General features: G+C 59.6%; 1 protein-coding gene across 2 annotated transcripts in view; it reads left to right on the top strand.

Moving 5' to 3' along the window:
- The window catches only part of RBM19 (RNA binding motif protein 19), a 106,359-nt gene that overhangs the window by 90,804 nt on the left and 2,469 nt on the right, over positions 1-13,086 (top strand). For both annotated transcript variants that reach the window (XM_023528245.1, XM_023528244.1), the window contains one exon: positions 2,996-3,101. In XM_023528245.1, coding sequence (XP_023384013.1) covers positions 2,996-3,101 — 106 coding nt within the window. The remainder of the gene's footprint in view (positions 1-2,995; positions 3,102-13,086) is intronic.

Below are 13,086 nucleotides of genomic sequence, written 5' to 3'. Positions count from 1 at the left end.
GTTTCCCTGATCTCCTGAAGCATAACGAGATTTTGGAAGCGCCCAGGGTGTTGGGACACAGCATTTCATTCACCCTGCAGGTGTCGGCCTGAAAACCCCAGACAGCGGCCGTGACCTCCCCACGACTCCCCGGCTGCCTAGGACAGGATCCCAGCTCCCCGATCTTTGCCCGCGACCCCTCGTGGATCCAGGGCGCCCCTCTGTGACAGTTCCCCATGCTGCGCTCTCGAATGCCACTTCTCCGGGCCACGTTAGCACATCTCCTTCAGCCTCTCCTCATCAGCTTTTTTCTCCACCTTTTAATTATTTTCCTCGCCTTTCTCCGGACCCTTAGCTGCTTGCCATGCACGGAGCATCCACAGCGTGCAGAGCGCTGCCGAGGGGGAGGGATTCACCTCTCCGTCTCTCTCCCCCTCTCCCTCTCCTTCTCCCCCTCTTCACTCTCTCCCTCGCTCGCCTTCTCTCTCTGTCTCTCACGTGCTCGCACACACACAGACTGGCTCACTAGAAATTAGACAGGCTGAGAAGAAACCTAGGCAGAGGCCATTGAGACCATCAAGCGACACAGTTGTAATCGCGGTGGGCAGAGGCAGGAGGTTTGCACACGGAGTGGGTAGAAGGAACTAGGACTCAGCCTCCTTTGTCCTGGGCAAGTCACCGGACCCCTGAAGATGACGCGGCGCATTCCCAGCCACCTCCACATGCGCCATTCCTGGAGTGGGGCGTGGGGGTGAGAGAGCTTAACATCGGGCTCATCTGGATTCGCATTCTGGCCCTGCCACTTACTAGCAAGAACTGCTACCTCCCTGAGCCTCAGTTTCTTCATCCGTAAACTGGGGATGGTAAGGCTCACAATTAACATCTGTGCTGTTCGTATGCACCCACGGCCCGTTTCCCGTCTCCCTCATCACAGCCCTCTCTATAGGTGGAACGTACCAGTGATCGTGTGTACCTTCAGGGCTACCGTTGGCTTGTCGATTCAGTCCAGAAATACTGTCAGGCGTCCACTCTGATCCAGGCACTGGGCTCCTTGCTGCAGTTCCCATGACGAACAAACAGTCATGGTTTTTACTATCACAGAGCTGAGTTTCAGCCCCAGTGGAAGGCAGAGAGCTACACAGGCATCTCCATCACAGTGAGCCCTGATTGCCGGTAGGGCATCCAGCCCAGCCGAGGGCAGTAATCGGCACAGGCTGCCCAGGGCAGGCAGTGGTGAAGCCGAAGCCTGAAAGAACCTGGAGGCTGGGGCAGGGGCGGAGAGCAGGCAGAGAGGCCAGCACACCCGTAGGCTGTCTGCGACCGTGTACCTACAGTACCTAGCGTGGCCTGGGCACGCAGGAGGTCTCACCAAGGCTCCCTGTGCCTGTCAGCCTTCCCACCGGATCTGAATGCTTGCGGACCCCAGTCCTCCCGGCCTTCAGATGCACCATCCCTGCCGTCCCTGTGGCTCTCTGAAGCACTCGGAGCCAAGGGACCATTTATCTGAAGGTGCCTACAAGGAAACTCAACCATCCCTGCCCTCTCTGGGCAAGGCCAGCCCTGGCAGAGGCACGGGGACTTCCGTGGAGGAAGAGAGGCGGCGTGTCTGTCGTGGGACCCGTCGGCCTTTAGGTGGCAGAATAAAGCAGGGTTTGCAGGCTTGACACCTCAGCTTTCCACCTCACCTTCTTGAATGTCCCCACCTGCCCGGCGTCTGGGCCCCAACCGGCCCCCTCCACATCTGCCAGGAAGACTGACAGGGCTCCACCGCCCATCCTGTCCAGCCCCTCCCCTCCCTGGGAGGCTGGCCTTGTCACCAGCAGCCCAGTTTCTGTCACCTGCTCAGAGAGGCGCCGGGAGGGGGGAGCGGAGCTGCCGGGGAGAGCTCCGTGCAGACGTGCAGATTCATTTTGAGGACTCATAATGCCGCATTTACACACCGTCCTGCCTTCAGAAATTGGGCTGGCAGATGCCTGGTCATGCTGGCAGGGCTGCAGGTTAACGCCTCGGATTTAGCTTATATCATTTCACGAGAGCTTACGGCCTTTACTGTGTTTTTTACCCAATCAGTCTTTGGCCCTGAAGCATCCTAGACCATCATGTGTACGTGTGTGTGCCCAGGCGCCCGCGAGTATGTGTAGATTTTCAAATAAACTAACACCTCTCTTCGGATGCCGTGCACATTAAATATTTATCGGTAGCAATTTGCACGCGTGTATGTGATAAATGGACGCTAGGGTGAGGTGGGGGGCACGGGCACGAGGCGGGGAGGCAAGCGAGGCCCGGTCCTTTTGTCCGAGAATCTCCCTGAGGTTTATCCGGGAGGAGGCGGGTGGGGGTCTGAGCTGTGTTTACCTGTTTGATCCCTGTCAGGCGGAGCCGAGCCATTTCCTTCTCCAGAGCTTTGCCTGACTTTGGCTTGGCAGAGGAAGCCCAGAAGGAGGGGAAGAGGGGCTTAGAGGGAGTCGTGTGTGTCATTAGAGCACTGATGATGATCCAGCCTGAGCCCCAGGTCTGGGCCCAGGAGAGGGGCCCGTCCTGCTGGTTCAGCACAGTGCTCCACCGTGGGGGTGGATTCAGGTCGGGGGACCCCGCCGATCCCGAGTCCGGAGCCCCGGCTGGCACACACCAGCAGCCCCGCGCCTTTCCCGCCTGGCCACACGCGTACAAGACTGGACACCCTGCCAAATAACACTGACCCCCACGGGCTGGAGGAGGACGAGTGTGCCAGCCAGTCAGAGAGGAACTGGAAATTCTCCATCAGCGTCTCCAACACGAGCATCCCCTCCGCGCCCAGCGTGCAGCCAGGGCCTGAAGGAGAAGGCCGCTCACGCCCCCAAGCAGGCGCTGGCCATCCGGAGCCGACACGAGTGTGTGCACGCGCCCCTGCTGCGCATCCCTGTCCTGGTGGGAAAGAGTGAGCGTGTGGGCGTCAGTCCTGTACCCCCCGCCCTCCCCCCGGCCCTTTTGTGGGCCTCGATCCCGAAACACCCTTGTGTTTGCTTTTTGTTCTTAGCACCTTCGGGGAGCTGAAGACCGTCCGCTTGCCAAAGAAGATGGCCGGGACAGGCACACACAGGGGCTTCGGCTTCGTGGACTTCCTCAGCAAGCAGGACGCGAAGGTGAGCGCAGGCCCCTGCCCGGCGACCTCCTTCTTGGGTCCTCTGTAGGAGAAGCAGCAGAGCTCCTTACAAATGTGGGTGTTCTCTCCCTCTCTTTCTCTCTCTCTCTCTCTCTCTCTCTCTCTCTCTCTCTCTCTCTCTCGTCTCCCTGATCCTCTGATATGCACAACATCCTTGAAAGAAAAGACCCTGGGTGTTGAGTTTGCAGGAAGGGACAATTCTGTGACCTCCTCCTTCCCCCATGTCACATACACAGGGACCTGGGACACAAAGCAGGCTAGTAGATGAGTTTCTCAGGCCTCCCACGTCAGACAGGAAACAGCTCTGTCTGTCATGGACCCGCCCCCTGCCACCCCCAGAGTGGGCTGCATGAGAGAGGGTGTACAGAGGGGGTTTGGGGGACAGAGCTTCAAAAGGAGACTCCGAGGTATCCAAATCGGAACCCACGGGGACACGTCTTTCGCTTCATCCTACCTGCTGGTGGCTGGGGCTGCTTTTTTGTGCTGGTGGCAGGCGAGGGCAGCCTCTCTGAACCAGGGGCTTCATTCTTACCGACTGGGTACCGACTGGGTCCTGACTGGGTCCTCGCCCGGCCCAGCAGCAGACATGGGGGCAGAGGCTGCGGGATAGGGGTTCTGGCTTTGTCCGTGGTCGCCACCCTCATGGCCCCAGGTCAGAATCCCCGGGAAGGTGGTAGTGATGCTGTCATGCATCGCCATGGGCTCCCTCCATGAGCCTGTGTCCTCAGGCAGCCTCTTTCCTCTCTGGGCCTCATCTTCCCTCAAGGGTACAGTAAAGCGACAGGCAGGTCCCACCAATGGCTGGGCCCCCTCCACATCTGAGGACGTGCCCTTCAGAAAAGCAGAGTGTTTGTTGGGATTGCACCTTTTGGCCTTCCGCAAGCCGGTGTTGCCAGAGGCCCAGTGGGCGGAGCTGGAGGTGACATCTCTGGGACACAGCTGCGGCCTTTGTGAGCCCTGGGAACATGCACAGGCAGAGAGGGCAACCCCCCGGACCTCGGGGAGCCTTGCCAGCCACCTTTGTCTCAGCATCTTGAGCTCGAGTGCCTGTTTTGTTGACACGTGGCCACGTCTGTCCAGACATCTGTTCCTCTTTCTTCTCGGCCAGCAGCCTTTCCCTCGCTACCGTGCTGACAGCCGGGCAGCACCCCCTACGTGCAACAGGCCCCCGGCCTTGATGCTCACCGGTATAGCAGGCGCCTTTGGGGTCCCCACGTTGACTCAGACGGAAATCGGGGGGACAGCCGTCCACAGCAGCTGGCAGCTCAGCTTTCCTGGCCCTGCCCCGTGCCTCAGTGTCCTCGTCTGTCAAATGGGAATGATAACGGGTCCTCCCCCACAGGGTGAGGCCAGATGGTGCATGGGAAACTCTGGCACCGGTTCTGGCACACGAGTGAGCTGTTTCCCCCTCGTTTCCACCAGCCCAGGTCCCTTCGGAGCCAGCCAGCCCATCCACAGACAGAAAGGCAACCCGGGACAGCGTGTCCTGCACTGTGTGCCCCCGAGCGCTGGGCTTCCCAGGGCATTGGGCCGGGAGGGTGTAGAGCCTTCGTCACGTTTTGCTTCAGGGTTCTCGCCTGAGGCTGTGACTGAGAGAGAGGGGGGGGCGGGGATCCACTTCCTGCCCCTAAGGAACGTGTCTCATTAAGGGCCAGTGTGGCGCCAGCTGGTCGAGCGCAGACTGCGAAGCCAGGCTGCCCGAGTTTGAGTCCTAGTACCGCCACTTATCGTGCTCTGTGATCTGGGGCGAGTGACTTACTTTCCATGTGCCTCAGTTTCCCCCGGGATAAAATGGTGATAGGATTTTTCTCACCGAGTGGTGGCGAGGTTTGGGTGCAGTGCCAGTCATGGAACAGCCTGGCCCCCGTGAGCACCGCCTGTCAGCTGTGATGAGGAGGATGGTGGTGACAGTGGTGACAATGGCGATAGTCTGAAAAGAAGGGATTCGGGGAAGGAGCGGGGAGCAAAGGCCTCAGTGACTCTTGAGCTGGAAACCATCTTTCCACACCGCGCCTCTCTCCAGAGTCGAGGGTGATGTGGTGAGGGTGTTAACAGGACTCGTGGGGCCTGGAGGGTCCGGCCCATCACAGGCTCCCAGCCCCGAAGTCCCACACACCCCGCTACCAGGACGTAGTTGTCATTAGAACAGCAGCGGGCGCCCAGGGAGGCAGGGCAGCACGGATGCCTGACTGACCTGTGTGCCAGGCGGTGGGCGTTACTCCCAGCTCAGCTCCTGGTGGCTCTGCCTGCTGCACCCTCCTCTGCCCATGCCTCGGCTCCAGGAGGAGAAAGGGCACCAAGGACGAGAACTCAGGCCACAGCCCCTCCGAGACTGGCTCTTGCCACCTCCGACAGGCAGCGACCTGGCTCCAGAGCTGCTTCTGTCCCCTGCCGTCCCAGCGGCTCTTCCCTGTCACCGCATTGGGGCAGGCCGAGGGCCCTGTGTGCCCGCCGAGAGCACCTCTCTCCTGCAAAGCTCCCTTTGCTCTTTTCGCCTCCCGGGGAAGCTGCATGGCTTCTCCCTCCCCTTCTCCCCGTCTGTCTGAAGAACTTATTGTCTTCCGAGTGGAACATTCAGCGCTCTCCACTGACCCACAGAGCCGTGCGCTCCGCATCCTGCTGAATGGCGCTGTGAATATTGTAAATATCTAGTTCGCTCGAGGGTGGGCGTGAGTTACAAGAGGGTGAGCGATGCTGCCAGAAGACACTGCGTAAAACCCTGCGGGTCTTTTTTTACCTCCGCAGAAGGAGTGCGTGGGACCCCCAGGGCTGGCAGAGGCGCCTTTGTGATCCTCAGCTCGCAGGGCAAACAAGCTTCCCTGAGCGACTCTCCTCCTTTGTGAGCGCTCTGGGGAAGGACCCCTTAGAAACCTCCCCGGGGCTCAACGGCACCCCGACCCGCTCGCCCCCCTCACGAGAACTGTTCTGCCATTGCCAGTCTTGGTGCCCTCCCGGGGGGCCTCCAGGCTGTCTCCAGTCTGGGGGGAGGGGGAAGGGGAAGAAAAGATGGAGGGAGGGGGCAGGCATGCGAGGAGAGAGGCAGGGAGGGAGCACAGGCTGGTCGGAGGCCTTGAGTCTGGAGAGCAGGGGGAGGAGCCCGTGATTTCCGGGCAGGGCCGTGCCAGGGCTTGAGCCGGGTATGTTGGCTCCCAGTGCAGCGCTCGCTCCTGGCTTCACCGGCTGGCAGAGGAGAGAACTCAGCCCCGGTCAGTCCCCCAGTCCCCCAGCAGCACCGTCTCCGCTTGGCCTCAGGCAGGTGCCATCTGCGTGTGCCCTGCCCTCGGGGATTCTGAGTCCCCGGCCTTCCTCCGTGACCCCCACGTCCCACCCCGCGCATCTGCAGGAAGCCCGCTATCTCGCAAGCCCCTGCTGTCAAGCACACCTCACAACTGGGAAGAGGCTCCGAGAGGGTGTCGTTGGTGGAGCTCGGAGTAACCAGGCAACTGATGACAGTAGCCAGAGGCTCCTGCGGCCCTCTGCACCGGCTCCGTACGTGATACGCACACTGCAGGCACATGGCCGCTGCCCAGCCTGCAGCCGCCCTGGGGGTCGGGCAGGAGATGCGCGTAACTCCCTCCCCGGTGCTGCAGGCAGTTGCTGAGTTCCCTCTGTGCCGCTGCTGCCCACACCTGCCTCTGCAGCGGCGATGCTAAACGGGGGGTGGGTCCTGGCCGTCCGCCCTCGTCACAGCCTCCACGAGCTCGCATTTTCTCCCAGCCTCGGACATTTCATCAGCCCCCGATGTCCCGAGCAATAGATGTCATTCCCTCCGAAAGTGGCGATACTATCTCGACCTCCAGGTGTGACGATCCTTCGCCCACGTGCTGGAGAGAAGTGGAGGATGGACGAGGGTTGACGAGGGCAGACAGGAAGTCAGGGACTCACACGCACCCAGAATGCAGTGCGATTCCCAGGTGCGTGGCTGTCCATAGTGTCTCAGGTGCCACGTGGTCCTCTGGGCCCTGATGATATTTCTGGAAGGGCAGCATCTTGGTGTTGATAAGAAATACCAACTTCTGAAAGGCCATCTTTGCCAGGGACAGTGCTGGGCATTTGTGTAGGTCATTTCTAACCCTTGGGGACACTAGGAGAATAGGGGGTAGGAAGCCATATGACACATGGGAAGACTGAGGTTCAAAGGGATTAAGTTCTTGCCCAGGGTCATACAGCCAGTGCTGAGCGGAGGTGGGAAACCACCTGTGTCTGTCTGACTCAGGACTTTCTCTTTCCTTTCATCCATCTATCCACTTAAAATGGGGGCCAGCCCCCTCCAGTTCCCCCACACCCATCACCTCTCACCCAGCCCCGACGCCTCACCAAAGAAAAGCACTCACCAAGCTAACAGCATTTTGGAAGACGACCAGAAGGTCGTTCCCTAAAACATCTCTTGGGAACAAGCCCAGGATGATGGCAGCTCCTCCCAGCCCTCAGAAGGAGTGGACATTCCTTCAGCAGCCCCCACGGGCACACACTGCCCCCTTCCAACCCTCCCACCCCACGGCACAGCTTTTGCCTCAAAGGCAGCAGCATTCTACCGGGCGGGCGACCTGGGGTTCCCCAGCCTGTGTGGCCATCCCCGCTGACCGAGAGGCCACCAGTAGCCACAGGGATTCCTTTTAGAAGCCACAGGCTCCTCTCTCTCCACCCAGACGAGGCTGGTCATGGCGGAGGAGGGGAAGGGCGACACGGAGGGAGAGAAAGCAAAGCCCGGACACCAGAACGTTAGCTTTTTCCCACGTGTGCGCCTTTAATGCTCCCCCCCAAGCCCGCCGCCCCTTTGTACTTTTGCAGTTACAGCTGTTTTTATTTGCCTGGGCTGCTGTTGTTTTAAAAGGTCTATTTTCACATGGAACGTTATCCAATTAGCAGAGCAATGTGTCGGCTTAAATAAACACTTGGGGGGAGCCGGCAGCGGGGAGACGGGATGGCGGCTGGCGCTGGCAGTCAGAGCTGCTCTCCTGGCGGTAAGCGGGCGCAGCTCTGGTGATGTGGCCGCGCCAGTTAGTGTCACCTTTCTCACGGCCCCCGGGGAAAGGCACAGAGAGAGATGTGGGCGCACGGCCCCCGGCCCACCCCGCTGGGGGTGACGCTGGGCATTTCAGAGGGGCTCCCTTCAGGCCTCTCTCACCGACAGCCTTTGCCTGGCCCATTCAACCAAAGCCAGACCTGTGGTGACAAGCGAACCAGACAGAGCGGCTCGAGGCCGCGCTTGGCCGTGTCAAACGCACGGGAAACGGCGGTGGCCGTCAGGTCATCCGTGTGCACGTGCAGCACTCACGTCTGCGTCGCTGAGAGCGAGGAGGGAGTGGGGGCCCTGTGGAGGTGCGGCCAGGGCAGAGGGGACATCGGCCCGCGGAAACCAGGAATCCGCGGTCCGGGTCATCTCCGGGCGGCCCGCGTCCTGGATAGGCTTTGCTGCACAGTGGTCAGCCGCGTGGCCTGTGGCGTCAAAGCTCCCTCTTTCCAGCTGTGCGACCATGGACGAGGGACTTCGTGTCCCCAAACCTCAGGTTACTCGTCCGCACAGCAAGAAGTAATAGCGCTGTCCCTTGCCACACTCGTGAAGCTCACGCACGTGGAGTGTGTAAAGGGCGGCACACAGGCCATGGCCCCGGCAGAAGCAGCCGAGTGCCCCGGGCCCTGTGGGCCGGAGATGCTGTGGTTCGAAGCTGGGTCTCGGTGGGTCTTGGTCTCCTGAAATGCTAACTGGGAGCAAATTCGGGACTTGAGGTTTGTCCTCACTTTTCTGTTCAGGCGTGTGTGTTAGGCGTGTGTACTCACACCCACGTTTCAACTGTGGGTTTTACCTAATTCCTGTCATCAGGGCCCAGGGGGTAAAAGAAAACGTGTTTGAATCCTGAGCCTTGGATTTTCAAGGCAGGGACTTGGGCTCAGCCAACACATTTATAGGCTGGGAACCCGGGATCAGGACAAGCCACCTTCTTCAGATGAGCAGGTCCACATCCCTCATGACCTGGTGTCGCAGTGCCATGATGTACCCACCTGTCTGCTGTCTGAGTGCGCTATGGCCTACCCAGCCCCTGTTAGATCAGGGCGCGGGGAGACGGGGCTCCAGGGCACTGAGGAGGGCTGGGGTCCGAATGTCCCCCTTGCTGATTTATCAAATGGTCAGTGCAAGCACCAAGGAAAGGTAAGGTGGTCGCTTTGTGCCTCCCCATGGATCCCGAGGCCATTACCAGGCCACGCCTCCTCATTGCCACATGGCTTTGACCCTGGCTGCCTGGAGCTGGCCCTCTTTTCCTGTCCCAACAGCTCTTTTATCTCTCTCAGAGGTCAGAGATGACGTGTCCCTTCATGTTCCCTAATGAGTCCTCCGGAGATGTTGAGCTGTGTTGGATTGGGCTGAGTAAATGACAGCATTTACGAATGACTGAATGGCAGAGACATCTGTGCTTCTGAAAGATTTTAGACATGACAGCCTGGAAATAAGGTCTGGGCGTTTCTTTTACAAATATCCTCAGCTCCACAGGACCACAGCTTGGAATGGAGCAGGATGTTGAGTGGGGGCTCATGATGAGAGTCACCCCATATTGTGCAAAGAGTCCCACTTATGGTAGGGACCACGTCCTGCCCAGCCCCTCCCCTGTGGAGGCCAGAAGCAGCTGCAGGGTTTGCCAAGAACTGGCCTACAGGACTCCGGGAGTGTGGGGACAGGATGTCACCCACAGGGAGACACGAAACATCCTGCAGTGGCAGACTCTCCTCCCAGCATTTCCGGCCGGGCCTGGTGCTCCCATTCCCTTTGCTCGGCCCCTGTGGTCCTGGGCACACGTGCTCATTCTTGGCGAGCTTAGGTCACGCTTTCTCCAGGCAGTGGGGGCACAGATGGCTTGGGACAGATTGGCGGTGACCACGCTCAGGGAGATTTGACGTCTGCCGAGAAAAGCAGCCCTCCCACTCTGCAAGACACAGAAGAAAGGGCCAAGAGAGAGCCCTGGACTTCGGAAGACGGGAGGCCCATCCTCGGCTCTGCCCGCAGCCATGGCCCCTGGGGACAAGAGTCCTGCCAAGGGCGTGGAGTGGGCCCTTGTTACCGGGAGGAGGAGGCCTGTCTCCAGGGAGACCTGCAGAAAGGTCAGGCCCAGCTCCGTGCTGGCAGCCCTCCAGCGCCTGCCCTGTTCTGGAAAGATGGCTGCCAAGCCTGGTCACAGTGTAGCTGGCACTGCCGTTCACCCTCCTCCCTCGCAGACTTCCTTCCCCGGGAAGGTAGAAGAGGCGGCTGAAGCTAGTGCTGCAGTGCCCTTAGTTGGTGGCTCAGGTCACAGGAGATGAAGGAGGTGTGATTCCGGGACAGCCGAGCAAGAGAACCAGATGCTGGGGGGTGGCCCTGGACCCCAGCTGGCTGCTCACAGCAATCCTGGTCGGCCTGAACAGGGCCAGGGCGCCAGGCCTGCTGTCCAAAGTGGGAAGTCCATCTGCCCTGGGTCAAGGCAGAGACTTCGGGCAGCCATCTGGGTCAGGAAACAGAACCCACCCCCAGATGGTTCAAATGAAGAGAGATTTATGGAGGAGTAAGTGGGACTCGGGGACTTGCCAGAGATGGCAAAGCCCCCGGGGACCTGTGCCAGCGGGAGCTGTTGCCACCTTAGGCGAAAGAAATGCTCGAGAGAAAGGTGAGAGCTGGAGCTGCCAAGGGGGGAACACGGGCAGGAGCTGCAGTCCTGGAGGGAGGGAGCGGGCGAAGAAACGCCCCCACCCGCTCCTCCCGCCCTCCAGTCCGCCTTGCTGACCCTGAATAGAAACCAGCGGGCCAAGGAGCCCCAAAGCACAAAGAACGGGATGGGAAGAGAAGCAGAAATAACCAGCCCTGGCCCATCGGATGAGAACCGGAAGTGGCCCCAAGGAGCTGGGGGGTTGCCTCTTGTGTGGCATTCTCTTTGCCAAGCCCCCTCAGAGACTTCTGCAGCGGCGCACCTGAGACATGTGGTGGTTTATCGTGTCCTGGTGGCAGAGGTGCCTGTTTCCATCCCACAAGAGTCACATGTGTTGGGAGCAGGGTCTCCTCCTCTCCGTGTCTCAGACCCGAGTGGCGGGGTGTCCCGTGCGTACAGACAGTCGAAGGTGAGACATGCTCGTTTCCTTGCCGTCTTCCTAGTGCGAATGCAGCGTCTGAATGAACCATGGCAAGATATCCAAACCAGCCCTCCGTCTGCAGCCAGGACCAACCAAAACGTCCCCGCCCGTCTGGAGACATGTCTTCGAGACCCGCAGTGAAGGAGACACAAGTTTACGCTACAAACATTTACTGAGCACACTGTCCTGAGCATTGCTCTGAGGGTAGCAAGGATAGAGGCCTTCCCTTCGAGGTTCGCGGATGAGCCAGGAGACTGGCACACAAGCAGGTGTGCAGGGCACAGGGAGGGCACCTGGCTGCAGCTGGGGCGAGGAGAGCAGGGCCTGATGAAGGGAGCCCTTCCGAGGCCAGGGCGGAGATACGGAGGCCCGGGGACAGAATGTCCAGAAGCTGAAAGAGGAAGTAGGAAGGAAGTCGGCCTGCCCGCAGACGTTGGCCAGCACCTGCCTTCGGTAAAATGGGAGGAGAACGTCTGTGTCACGAATAGGTTGAGGTTATGTAGAAGCCAGGACATTTATAACCCATAAGAAGAAGGCCCTGGAATGCAAGGGAGGAAAACAAGGCGCAGACACAGGATTTGGAGAGACGCGAGGGGCCAGGAATGTCTGAGTGTCCACTCGCCCTGCCGGGACGCCCAGCTCTGCCCGGATGCTGGGCATCTGGAGACAAACGGGGTTCCGGGGCTGTTTGGGTTGGTGCGCCGAGCCTGGAGCCAAGGTTGAGAACACTCTCTCTGGGGAGAAGGTGGCGTGGCTCTCAGGGGAGTCAGGTGTAGCACAGAGAGCGGGGAGGGAGCTGCTGATGGACCTCTTGTGCCTGGAACCTTCCGTGCACTGCAGCACCGCGTCTCTACCTGCACACGCCCGAAGTCCCTGGAGGCCCTGGGCTGTGCCTTCTCACACCCCACCCCCACCCCACCCCGCGCTGTGGGTGCCTCAAGTATAACAAACTCTCATTAGGCTCTTAACGAAATGCAATTACTCCAAATTACCCAAGGCCATTTCAGCCCGGAATCACTGTCCGCGTTGCCGACGACAGTTTGAGGCCACCACGTTCCCACCACCAAGGCAGTGGGCGCCCCGGAACACAGCCTGATTTCACGTTAGCCCGAGGGGACTGGAACTAGGCGAGGTAATTCTGCTATTTCTGGAGAACCACACGTTGTGCTCAAACTTCAAATAACCTACAACGGTTCCTGCTCTTCGAGGTGATAATGGGAACTCAAGGGCATACGTCGCAGTAACCGCAGCCAGCACTCGGTGAGACTTGGGATGTGCCAGGCGGTGTTGCGGGTGTTAGTTAATTTATTGAATCCTCCCATCTGTTCTTTGCCGCTGCCTGTGTTTTACGAAACCAAGGCTCAGAGAGGTTAAGCAGCTTGCCCAAGATCACACAGCTCGTAAGTGGCGGAGCAGAGATTTGAACCAAAGTGACTCAGGTTCAGAGCTTCCAGTCTTAACTGCTGAGCCACCTCACCTCTTAGATTGAAAAACCTTTTTTTTTTTTTATTTGAAGGGGCGATATCGGAGGGAGGTCGAGGGAATTCTCAGCCGTTCCTGGAGTGAATGGAAACGTCTGTAGGCTCTGTGTGACCAAGGAAGCAGAGAGCCGATGGCTGCCGTCAGAGAGGCTGCATCTGGGGTGTCTCGGTGGGCCTGTCTCCCAGGCTCTGTTATTTCATTCTTCCTCTGAGTTCTGGCGTAGCTGCCACCAGATGCAGCCTCTTGGCCGCCCCCACCCGACCGTGTCCCCCCGGGACCACAGCTCCTCGGGGACCCGGGCGCCGGGATGGAATACCCACCACACCAGACTCCCGACCAGTTTCTCTCCCCCATCTTAAAACCCCAGCTCCCCCGATCAGGCTGTTTCT

This window comes from Pteropus vampyrus, unplaced genomic scaffold, assembly GCF_000151845.1.
Source record: "Pteropus vampyrus isolate Shadow unplaced genomic scaffold, Pvam_2.0 Scaffold23, whole genome shotgun sequence".
Classification (NCBI taxonomy): Eukaryota; Metazoa; Chordata; class Mammalia; order Chiroptera; family Pteropodidae; genus Pteropus; species Pteropus vampyrus.
The sequence above is the reverse complement of the archived record's forward strand: the minus strand, read 5'-3'. Positions and strand labels throughout refer to the sequence as shown.